This window comes from Hypanus sabinus, chromosome 5, assembly GCF_030144855.1.
Source record: "Hypanus sabinus isolate sHypSab1 chromosome 5, sHypSab1.hap1, whole genome shotgun sequence".
Lineage (NCBI taxonomy): Eukaryota > Metazoa > Chordata > Chondrichthyes > Myliobatiformes > Dasyatidae > Hypanus > Hypanus sabinus.
Genome location: NC_082710.1, coordinates 132,012,279 through 132,025,177, shown reverse-complemented (window position 1 = coordinate 132,025,177; position 12,899 = coordinate 132,012,279). Strand labels below are relative to the sequence as shown.

At 40.9% G+C, this 12,899-nt stretch overlaps 1 protein-coding gene across 1 annotated transcript; it reads left to right on the top strand.

Annotated features, from left to right (window-relative positions):
* The first annotated feature begins 394 nt into the window (after nucleotides 1–394).
* On the top strand, nucleotides 395–12,561 carry cln5 (CLN5 intracellular trafficking protein). The gene is made up of 4 exons (XM_059970412.1): nucleotides 395–575; nucleotides 2,046–2,220; nucleotides 2,748–2,973; nucleotides 10,073–12,561. The coding sequence occupies exons 1-4, from the start codon at nucleotides 481–483 to the stop codon at nucleotides 10,576–10,578; spliced, it is 1,002 nt and encodes a 333-aa protein (XP_059826395.1). The 5' UTR covers nucleotides 395–480; the 3' UTR covers nucleotides 10,579–12,561.
* The last annotated feature ends 338 nt before the right edge of the window (nucleotides 12,562–12,899 follow it).

Sequence of the window (12,899 nt, the reverse complement as noted above, 5' to 3'; positions counted from 1 at the left end):
GGAATAAGTTGCCAGCGGAAGTGGTAGATGTGAGTTCAGTTGCAACATTTGGGAAGTTTGGATACGAACGTGCGGATAAGAGAGGGATCGAGGTATGAAGGGAGATGGGACTAGGCAGACAAGGACAAGGTAGGCCGAAGGGCCTCTGTACTGTACCACTATTAAATAGTCCAGTATTAAGCGGTTAATGAATAAGAGAAACCCCTCGCCCATGAGACAGCATAGCGACCTAAAGAGGGAAGAAATATCTGACCGAATGTACAATAATGCAATTAAATATCTTGGTTAAATTTGTACTCTAGCGGAATATTAAACTGCACACTCCTCCCTGGATTTCCCTAAAATCTAGTTCTGGATTCGCCGCCCGAGACAGGCTCAGAGCTGTCAATCGGCATGGAGGTGGGAGTGGTTACAGCTCGGGAAGCGATTCATGTGATTCCGGCTTCGATAGCGGGACCTTCCTGAGCGAGTGGCTGAAGGATGGACAGCGGGCTGTGGGGCTTCGTGTGCTTGTGGTTGGCTCTGCGGCGGGTCTCCCTGGCGGTCGGGCAGCAGACGTGGCCAGTCCCCTACAGGTGAGCCGGGCTCCACCGAGCGTGTCCGGCCATTGGCTCTGTCTGTACATGCGGAAGTGTTTCTTTAAACTTGTACCAATGCGCTGAAAATAGATCGCTAACTTTTTTTTAAATTTTTAAAGCCGTAGTTTATATAGACGCAGTTTATATTAGCCAAATGGAAATCTCCCAGCAGAGAGCAAAAAGCATTTTTTTATTATTGTTGATTGAAAGAAAATAATTGGCCGGAGAACAGAAACCAAGGGCTATTGTTTTTGTCTTCCCTTTAGTATGGGCCCCGATGTGCTTTACGGTGTGAAATTCCTTTCGGGGACGGGGCAGGGTTAAAATATCTATTGTATACATTCACACCCCATGGACAGGCGTAGGGTTTGTAGTTCACTGGTGGAAATGTACAAGCAGCATTGAAAACTATTATAGATTGTAATATGTGTACAAACATGACTTCTTATTGTAGCAATTTGCAGAATGGATACGTGGGTACCTCTTAAAGTTGTTTTTTTTCCCAGGTTGTTAGACTGTTCACCTGTGGTCAAATGCATCATAATGATGTTATATATTTACATTTTATATGCAGTTAACAGGTACACCAAAAGATGGAACTTTTGTACTTCATCGTCCTGAAAACCCTGTATCCCGCTGGCTGCAGCAGCACGTTACAGGAGCTTTGGGCCATGACTTTAAGCTGGACGATACAAACCTGCTTGCCGATAAACCTGTCCCTCCTAAACAGCTCCTAACCCCTCATTTTTCCTACATCAATGTGCCTAACTAAATGTCTGTTAAGTGTCTGTATTGTATAAATATTATCCAATCAACCAATGTGTGCCCTCATTGCCACCATCAGGGAGGAGGTACTGGAACCTGAAAGCACGCACTCAATGATTCAGGAACAGCTTCTTCCTCTCTGCCATCAGACTTCCGAATGAACATTGAACCCATGAACACGACCTCACTACATCTTATTCTCTTTTTGCACTACTTATTTAGCTTTTTAAATATATATTTTAAATTTACAGTTATGTATTTCAATGAACTGCTGCCACATAACAACATATTTCACAACCAGTGATCTTAAACCTGATTCTGATTCTGAATTGTCATCTTCAGGTGTCCTCTGGTATTGACATGAACATCAGAAAACAATGGCATTTACATGAAAGTAACTTCACATTTATATTAGGCTTCTAAATGAGCCTGAGTCAACTCCAGTGAATTACTGGGCACCTCAAATAATCTGGGAGGGGAGTGAAGAGACAAAGATTGGGATGGGAGGGGTTTTTGATAGGGGTTCACGCTTGGCTGATGCAGTCTGATTCTGATTCATTGTGAAGAGTTACGGTACCCACTAAGCTGTTGTGCCAACCCAGAAGGTGGGTCTTGAATTTGAAGTGTTGTATAAAGTTGTGAAGTGGTTTCCCTTCTGTTTGATTTGTGACATTGTGTCCGATGGCATTACATTCTTTTCAGACGCTTTGATCATCGGCCCACACCTGATCCATTCTGCCAGGCCAAATATCCCTTCTGTCCTACAGGGTCACCTGATGGTGAGATTCCTCCAATGAAAGACCAGGATATCATTGAAGTTTACCGGCTTCAGACTCCTGTCTGGGAGTTCAAATACGGGGACCTTCTGGGACATTTTGTGAGTGTTCACAATTATTAGTGTTGGAGCCACATATTTGTTCTCTATCTGCCTTGTAGTCTGTGTTGCAAGTTTACTGTTTATCATGGTAACTAGTCACATAAGTGGGGGGGGGGGGGCGTGGTAAAAGCAAAGGGAGCAAGTTGGGTATTCTTGCTTATTTTGTCACAGTTTGTAGTTTAGGATTAAAGGCGGTCATATCTTTTGGTGACTGCTTAGATAATGCTCAATAATGCTTAATTGTATATTTGCTAATAAAGGGTTTGACTCTCGCAGCTATCATTAGAGCTGTGGGCACATCACATCGGTATAACAGTCCGTACAGTCGCAGGCAAGCGGCGATTGTTTTGTTTTGATTTTGGATTTGTTTTGCCTCTACTCTCCTTTAAGTAATCAATCAGTTTTATTAAGATGTGATCCTATTGGTTCCCTGTGCTTTTGTGGTAAGACTTTCCTGCTGTTCTAGTTCTTCTTTCTTGCAATCACACTGCTAATGAGTTAAAACTGCTTCCATTCCCTCTTCACAGCATATTATGCATGATGCCGTTGGCTTCAGGAGCACGTTGACGGGTAAAAACTACACAATGGAGTGGTATGAGCTCTTTCAGCTTGGAAATTGCACTTTCCCACATCTTCGACCTGGCAGAGCTGCTCCTTTCTGGTGCAATCAAGGTGCTGCCTGCTTCTTTGAGGGAATTGATGATCTACACTGGAAGGAAAATGGGTCTTTGGTGAAAGTTTCTGAAGTAACAGGTAAATATACAAGGATCAATTGGTTGTCCAATGAGGTACTTCCACCACTATAAATGGGAAAGGAAGAAATATTGGAATCTGTTGTCGATTAATCAGAATGTTTTGTGCTTCTTGATTATTTAGAGCTCTGGGAAAGACTGCAAAGCCTAACTGTTGTTTCTCACATTTTCTTGGAACGTAGGAGAACGTTCAGCCCATTGGGTCTGTGCATATGTCAGAGCAAACTCTTCAGCCCCATTCCCCCACTTATTTCCCTGTCGTTGGCATTCATACACAGGATATAAGTTCCACGAGAATGCACTTCTTGTAGTAACAGCACTCAGGACAAGGGCAAACACAGCAGGCATAAATGAATAATTCCTCGCATACCCACCACTTCCTCTGTCACACTCCTACAGGAGGGGTCTAATTAACCTACCATCATCAAAGACCCTCTCCTTCCAGGCCATGCTGTCTTCTTGCTGCTGCCCCTGGGGGTGGGGGAAGACAGGAGCCTTCAGTCCCGTTCTACCAGGTTGGCGAATAGTTACTGCCCTTGAGCCATCAGGCTCCTAAACTAGCAGGGATAAAGTGCCACCTTAGCTCTGAACTGGTTCCGCAATTGCTCACTTTCAAGGACTCATTTCATTTTTACAGTATTACTCGTTTTTATCAATTTGTCTTTTTGCACATTATTTGTCTGTCTGTTTAGTTTTTCATTGATTCTCTTGTATTTCTTTGTTCTACTGGGACTACCTACAAAGAAAAGAATCCCATGATAGCATTAAATTTACTTTGAACTTACCAGCACTGCTTTGAGATATGAAAGGAAACCAGAGCACTCGAGAGTCACCGGGAGAGCACACACAAATGGGTGGGTGTAGCTGAGCTCAGAGTCAGACATGGGTCACTGAAGGGTTGCACAGGAACACTGAATTATCTTGGAATCAATGTCTTCACTTAAGCATGTTGGGGCAAAGTTGCCGCCTGAAACCAAAGTGTGTTCCAAACAGGGACTTTGACATAATCAGTGTCACAAAGCATGTAATTTGGTGTAAAAAGCAAAGCACTATGGAAGCTAGACATCCCTCCCTAATTAAAGCTGAAAGTGGCCGTGCAGCACCTGTGGCTGGAGAAAGTTCTGATGAAATGTCATTTTATTGATATTTATGCTAAACTTCATATAGATATCTGATAATGATAGCAATGGTGTTTTGGAGAGCAGTTAAGCTAATTTGCTTACATGGAGATCCAGAATCATTCCTTCCTTACTTATTTGCATCATGCAAATCTTTTGATGGTACACAAGTATAGTGATGAAATCCAGTTTTGTCACAAATTAGCCTATAATTATTCAGAATCATAAATAGGTTTTTTTATCACTGGTATGTGACATGAAATTTGTTAACTTAGCAGCAGCAGTTCAATGCAATACATAATCTAGCAGAGAAAAAAAAACATAAAATAATAATAAATAAACAAGTAAATCATTGCATATATTGAATAGATTTTTTAAAAAATGTGCAAAAACAGAATTACTGTATATTTGAGAAAAAAATGAGGTAGTGTCCAAAGATTCAATGACCATTTGGGAATCGTATGGCAGAGGGGAAGAAGCTGTTCCTGAATCGCTGAGTGTGTGCCTTCAGGCTTCTGTACCTCCTACCTGACGGTAACAGTGAGAAAAGGGCATGCCCTGGGTACTGGACGTCCTTAATAATAGATGCTGCCTTTCTGAGACACCATTCCCTGAAGATGTCCTGGGTACTTTGTAGGCTAGTAGCCAAGATGGAGCTGACTAGATTTATAACCTCCTGCAGCTTCTTTTGGTCCTGTGTAGAAGCCCCTCCATACCAGACAGTGATGCAGCCTGTCAGAATGTTCTCCATGGTACAACTATAGAAGTTTTTGAGTGTCTTTGTTGACATGCCAAATCTCTTCAAATTCCTAATGAAGTTTAGCCGCTGTCTTGCCTACTTTATAACTACATCGATATGTTGGGACCAGGTTAGATCCTCAGAGACCTTGATATCCAGGAACTTGAAGCTGCACACTCTCTCCAATTCTGATCCCTCTGTGAGTATTGGTATGTATTCCTTCATCTCACCCTTCCTGAAATCCACAATCGGCTCTTTCATCCTACTGACACTGAGTGCAAGGTTGTTGCTGCAACACCACTCCGCTAGTTGGCATATCTCACTCCTGTACGCCCTCTCATCACTACCTGAGATCCTACCAACAATGGTTGTATCGTCAGCAAATTTGTAAACGGTATTTGAACTATGCCCAGCCACACAGTCATGTATAGAGAGAGTAGAGCAGTGGGCTCCTGAGTTGCGCCAGTGTTGATCGTCAGCGAGGATATGTTATCACCAATCCGCACAGATTGTGGTCTTCCGGTTAGTATGTTGAGGATCCAATTGCAGAGGGAGGTACAGAGGCCCAGGTTCTGCAACTTCTCAGTCAGGATTAAAACCAACCTTGTGTATATACAGTGATTATAAAAGCCATTCACAACAAAATGATTTTGATATTTCACTGGGGCTCGTGCCATCTGAATTTTCAGTGAAGATTTACAGTTGAGTTCGTCATATTGTTAAGTTGGATATTTACAGTATTTGTAAATCTGCTTGCAGTGGGCTAGGTTGTGCAAAATAGTTACTCTGATGAAAGTGGATGTCCAGTTTTAAGCGGCCGAGCATTAACTAGTGCAGACCTTAAATGTTGTTGTAATGTAGACATGATATGAAAGCCAGTTGTGGCTGCAACATACAGTCAGTCATTGCATTTCTTACTGCCCTGGTCCGTACTGCTAAGGACGGGTAAAGTCAGGTTAGTTACTCTGTACTCTGTGGTTGGATTAGCTGAAAGTGTGACCACGAGGTAGGCGTATGTACAGCTCAGTCTGGATACTGGCTGTGGAAATCCACTGCAAACTCCCGACCCTTAGCCAAGTTATTTATTGTGATTGATGCAACTTAGCTAATTGAAGAAGTGCTGATACAGTGTAAACACTGTGGAATTGAATGGATTTCAGTTAAGAACCTAAGGCCACGTGACAGGATCGATGGCGAGATTAGTAGAACCTTCAACAAGGGGTATAGTTTCAAGATTATTTGATACCTGAGAAGGTAGAAAATTCTTCCTCGAGAGGGGAAGTTCTGAAGTTCTTCCTGGAGAGATGTGGAAACAAGACCATAGTGTTTAAAGTGGAGCTGGATACATAATTGGAAGATTAGGGGATTGAAGGCAGTGGGATGTGAAACAGAAGGCCAGGCACAACTTATTGAAAGGAGGGACATGCTTGTTGGCACAGGTGACCTACTCCTGTTTGTTTTTTGTGCTCTTGTAAGAATATAACCCTCTGTTTTAATTTTCAAATTAAAGATAGCATGCACAGTCACTCTGCCAATTGTCTATGTAGTAGAATAAACAAAACTCTCCTGCTGCTCGCCTCCTCCTTTAGTTTTATATCATCAAAAGGGTGTTGATTACTCTTTCTGTTTCCACTGTACTCAACACCAAACATTCTGCCTTTCCTGTGAGAGGAGTTGTGATGTATGTGGGAGCCCTCGTATAATGGCTCCCATTGGTACTTCATTTGAAAATGATGAATTCCTCACCAGACTGTGCACTCTGTAGAAAATAACCTTGTTCTGTTCACTCAATCATAAACCAATAACTTAAAACCTTTCTCTTTCGGTCTTATTTCAGTGAATCTCCAGCCATTGCTCATGAACAGTTTGTTATCTTTGAAGCCAGCCAAATGGGCCTTAATTTATGCGGTGTCATTAAAACTTCAACTACCTTGTGAGCTCTCTTCATCTCTCTCCTACAAAGTAGCCTTTACTTTATGATTATTTCAGCACACTTTAGACTCTCCATTTAATTGTTTTGGTAGTTATTCCTTCAGAGCAGCAAATTCTCATTTTGTTTATGTCCTGTTTGGATATTTATTAAAGCTTGCATAAACAGCTGAAGAAAAATGTTATTCCCTCCTGCCAACAAATAAATAGGTTTCGCTCAGGTACAAAAGTCAGAATGAAGAAACTGAAACCATTTAAAATGCCCTGTTACAGACTAGCCTCAAAACCGTGATTTAAGGCTTAAATAGTTTGTAACCAACCCCTTGTAAATTGCCACCGCTCCCAATCGCCATTGGTCGCATCTGTGGGATTAGTTCCCCTTGTGGTCTAGTAGTTAGGATGCAGCATTTTAACTACCATGGCCTGGGTTCGATTTCCGTTCGGGAAGATTCTTTGGGGCAGCATGGTAGCGTAGTGGTTAGCACAGTGCATTACAATACCTGCAACCTGGGTTCAATTCCCACCAGTGCCTGTAAGGAATTTGCATATTCTCCCTGTGACCACGTGGGTTCCTGCTGGGCGGTCCAATTTCCTGCCACAGTCTAATGACATACCGGTTGGTAAGTTAATTGGTCATTGTAAGTTGTCCAGTGATTAGCCGAGGGTTGCTGGTTGGCACAGCTTGAAGGGCCAGAAGAGTCTATTCCAGTCTGTATCTCAATAAATTTTAAAAAAATTAATGATGTCTGGAGATAACTATGAAAGGTGGTCATGGCTTCTCTTTCACTGCCCAGATGAGACAGTCAGCATAGACACTCCAACACCCGGTTATATGTTCCTGCCTTACACCTTCAGAACATTGGAACAGAAGAGCTGGCAATGATGGAGAGCCATTAGTCTCCTAAAACCCTGTTGCAACATTTTGTACAGCTATGTCTGATCTTGTGCTACAGATCCACTTTTCTACCTATCCCTTAATTTTCGTGAAGTCTCTTGGGCTCATAATCGATCTCATCATGGCCTGTACATTGTTTTTGGCCTGTACTGCACTTTCTTTATAACTGTGACACTTTATACAACATTATGATATTGCTTTCCCTTGTACTACCTCAGTCTCCAATATTCTGAAATGATCTGGTCTGGATGGATGTCATGCAAATCACTGTATCTTGGGTTCTGTTCAAAGGTTTATTTATTATCACAGTATATAACTCTGAAATCCGTCTTCTCCAGATAGCCACAAAACCAAGAAAGAAAAGAATAGCAGCACAATTATCAACCCCCCAAGTCCCACCTCCCCGCAGAAAAAAATGAACGAAAATGGAACAGGCACATCAACCCCAAATCCCCCTCTCTCACACACAAAAAAAACAATGAGAAAGATCAGGCGAAAAACACAGAATACAAAAAACCTTGACTGGAAAAAAAGTGTCCGCAGACTAGGTCCACATCCAAAATGCAGAAAACTTGGGCAATATGCTCCCTCTTCGTAGCAAAAAGATCTCACCGGTGATTTTAAAAAGGCAGTCTCCCCTCTCCATCAGCAGAGCGATTTCCCCTCCTCCCACCACCACTAGGCTGTTCTCTAGAAATTGTGGAAGTAATGACAAACAAATGTATTGTGAAGTGTGGAGCATGAAGTAACCACTCCTCAACAAAAGAGATTAATGCTGAATGAATTTAGTTAAGTGACTTTCAGTGTAGCAAGTGGATTTTCCTGTTTTGTGTAACTGTGCAGTGACACGGTAGTTTAGCTAATGAAGCTGCTGCTACTTAACTTCAGCGACCGGAGTCCAATCCTGCCTGTGAGGAGTTTGCACAATCTCCTTCTAACCACATTCCCCTGGTTAGCTCCCATGTCCCAAAGGCACGTGGGTTGGACAGCATAACATACCCCTAGAGTGCAGGTGGGGGGAGGAACATTGATGGGATTGTGGGGAGAGTATAATGGTATTAGGGTCAGGCCTTTTTCCGTGACTGACTCTTTAGTGTCTGAATCTAAGAATAACTGATGTGAAAGAAGGCTTCATGTATTATGATCTTGGAGGAGTAGATTTTTTTTGTGCCTTGTTTGGTACTGCAATGAGATTCTGAAGTTCTAAAAATTCCATGAAGCGGCTTGGCCTTTCTTCTTTTTCACCTCTCATTCATCCTGCCGTTCTACCTCCTTAACCACCTACACCTGCCTCTGAAGGACCCAGCAAGCTGTCTCCACTCCCCAGAGGTCCACCCGTGAGGAGTTGCGATGCCTCCGTGGTAATATGCTCTGGATTCTGTGTGTTACCTGAAAGTTTTTCCTCAGGAGGCAGGTATCACAAAGCTGGAGGATGCCTCTAATGACTACTTGAGATAGCTTATCCGGATATCGGTTAAAAATAATTTTAAAAAAAAACAGATACTGAGATGTGAATTAAGTATTAAAACTAGTAAGAACATTTTTTTCCCTCCAAACTACATAAATCTTTCAAGTGACCCCCATGCCAAGTTTGACCTGAAACATTGATTCCATTTATCTTTCCGTAGATACAGCCTGACCTGCTGAGTGTTTCTGGCGTTTTGTTTTGATCCTTTGCCAGGTCTGGCTGTAATGTCCCAAGGGTGTATTCCCTAGTTGTGGAATCCCATGTGGGATATTGTGATGAAAGGTTAGCTCATTTGGGGGTTTATCGTGGGACTGTGTGTAATTCTGCATGTCCACGCTCCAGACCACCAGCGACAGCTGAATTGATTTGGGCCAAGATTTTACAATCTATAGGAGACGTGTATCAGGATTCACTTGTTTTTTTTTCTCTGTATTAGGAATCGTAATATTTTTCCCAAACCTATATAATAGATATCTGAACATTGACCTCTAACTTATGGTAATTTATACCTCTTCTTCTTTCTCTACTTTGGCTCCCCTTGTACCCCTTCTCTTCCTCTTCACCTGCATATGATCTCCCTCTGGTACCCCTCTTCCCTCCCTTTCTCCAATGTTCCACACTCCTCTCCAATCAGATTCTTTCTTCTTCAGCCCTTTTATCTTTTCCACCTATCACCTTCCAGCTTCCTTTCCAGTCATGATGAAGGGACTCAACCCAAAATGTCACCTCTTTATTTCTCAATGTCATCTTTTTATTCCTGTCCATAGATGCTGCTTGACTTGCTGAGTTCCTCCAGTATTGTGTGTGTGTGTGTGTGTGTGTTACTCTGGATTTCCAGCAAAATCTCCTGTGTTTATAATGTAGGTTTTTAAGAGGATTCAGGAGGATTAATTTCCTATTTTCAGAAATTTATTTTAATATATTATGTAACTCTTATTCAATTGTACCCAGGTGAAATCTTTAATAAGCTGGCTAAATGGGTAAAGGAAGACAACAGAACTGGTATATACTATGAGACGTGGACCGTTCAAGCTGATCCCAATCCAGGCACCAAAGTATGGTTTGAAGCTTATGACTGTACGGCATTTGTGCTGAGAACTTACCAGGTATTATCAAAGTTAGGTGCTGTCTTCAAGAGCCCAGAGCAGACTAATTATACCAGAGTATTTCTGTACAGTGGTGAACCTACATATCTCGGCAATGACAGCTCCATATTTGGGCCACAGGGCAACAAGACATTAGCAGAAAAAATTACTTCCTTTTATTTTCCATTTAAACCACCGCATTCAGCCAAAGAATTTGTTTTAAGTCTTTTGGAAATCATTGATAAGGTCATTATACAGAAGAGTTTTTACCTTTATTTTAATTATGAATATTGGTATTTGCCAATCAAAGAACCCTATATTAAAATAACATATGAAGAAATTCCTTTGCCTTCTAAACCAAAATGCCTATGAGTAAAATAACACCTAACATGCCTATGAGTAAAATTAATGCAAAAAAATTTACTCATCTGCAATTCTTGGCTTGTTTTTACAAAACCCTGCATGCAAAGGTTAAGTAATATTTTTATTCATTTTACTTAATGTCAACAGACACGTAGACAGCAGTAGGCTGCACTTCAGAGATGAAGAGTATCAATTGGCTGTAATATAATGGGCATTTAGAAATAATGCAATGAAATCATTATAAGGTTCCCCAGTGTTGGCTTATAAATGCATGGAAAAGGTAGCTAGGGTTATTGAGTTCTTCTTAAGCAACTGATAATAAATGAGTTAGTGAGACTGGAGTCAGCGTGGTTTGAGCCATGGGGCTCGGAAGAGGAAGGAAAAAATGCACTGGGGAAAGATGAGATGGGGATAGATAGAATATTGACAAAACACACGGTGCTATAAACTTCACAGTCTGCCTTTGACCTGACACTGACATGATTATTTTGGATTAACATCTTAAATACACTTAATGTCCATCCTTATGAGCTTTTTGTTAGGCCATTTTAGAGGACAATTTAGAATCAATTAAATTGGCGGATCTTAGTCGCAAGTGAGCTAGACAAAGGATGGCAGGTTTTTTACCCCCTGAAAGACATTAGTAAACCAGGATTTTCAGCTGTCCATTATTTCATTGCATCATTACTGCTGTCTCCTTTCATTTTAAATTGATTTAATTACTTGACAAATGCTGTGACGGGATTCAAACTTGTCTTCTGATCAATAGTCCAGGCATCTGAATAATTATTCCAGTAACTTGACTATTCAAAACCACATTTGTTTTTCTTTCTTTTGTAGTATGTTGAACACTTTCAACTTTCACTTTTATTATCCTTTGGCTGAGCTTCAGGTAGAACTTTAAAAATTATAATTTTTAAATTATAACAGATAACAGTTCCTCCACAAATTCAGACGCTAATGTTATGAAACTGGATTCATTTCTACACAAATGAATATCACAAATTGCTGTTCAAGAAACAGAATAAATATTTTCATTAAGTCAGGAACATTTTAGTATATAATAGTCTCACTGGTATCTTTTGAATAATCATCATCCCATATTTTGCATGTGTGCTACAAGAGCTCCAAGGAAATTAATTAGTCAATGATATTTAATGACAGGAAGAACTTTAATTTGCCTCCTCACCAACCTTTCTAACCTAATGAGAACTGGAATTATGGGAAACCTACATATGGCAGATAGATGGCACAATGCCAGCCCAGTAGGGATCTACACATGGCCAGCTGTTGTTAAATTACGCACATACTTCTGTTTGCTCAGTTGTTTTATGACACCAAGTGCTGAAACAGTATTTAATTCAGCACCAAGTATCATTCATCTGATCAGTGTTAACATGTAAATATTTCAAGTAACATTGTTTGTTGTATGAAGTCATTTTATGTAGAGCTTTACTAAATAATTTTAAAGGGGGAGGCCTGGGGTGAGGATAAAACATTCAAGTGAGATTCCCAACTAAACATAGAGACCTAACTGCACAGTGAAGGTCTGCTATCTCTGGTGATCTCTATTGCAAACCAGAACAGTTGATATTTTTTCCTTGCTGTTTGCAAATGCCCTAGGCCCAACAGACCATGGACACTCAGTCACAATAGTTGAATAAAGTATGTTGTGTGTTTTTGTCCCTTTTGCTAGAGGGGGCTGGAGATCATCTGGGGAAGTATCAAGTCCCCCTTTGAGTCCAAAGGTCCACCAGAATACATAGGAGATCTCAACTAATGAATGTGTGTGTGCAAGCTCATTGCCTGTGGCTTGCCTCAGTCTAGCAGAGCTTCCAATACACTTCACCAAACTTGGAACTTTTATTATGTTTAATAACAGGATCTTTATTTTATGAACTGTTCAATGAAGATGAAATTTGTTTATGTTACCTTAAAGCATATTTAAATAAAATCGGCTATCTGTGCAAATACTAATTTGTACCAACAGATGTTTTACTGGTGGTGGTTGTTGTTCTTTATTTACCCTGATTTTGCACCTTTGGTTTTATTGTCAGTGCACATCAAAAAGCAAAATTTAAAAAATTGCATGTGCAGTGCTGTGGGAGGGTGGTACTGCCAGGGGTGATAACTGTTTATTTAGAAGGTTACTAGTACAGAAACAATTATCAAATACACTTAGCAGGTCAAGCAGCATTGGTGGCGAGAGAGGAATTAATTTAGGAAATAGCTATGTTTTAAGTTGTGGAGAACAGGAGGAGGTGGGGAGAGCAAAGAGAATGGCTGCATTGAAAGCCTAGATAGAGTGACCATTGAGAGGATTTTTGCTA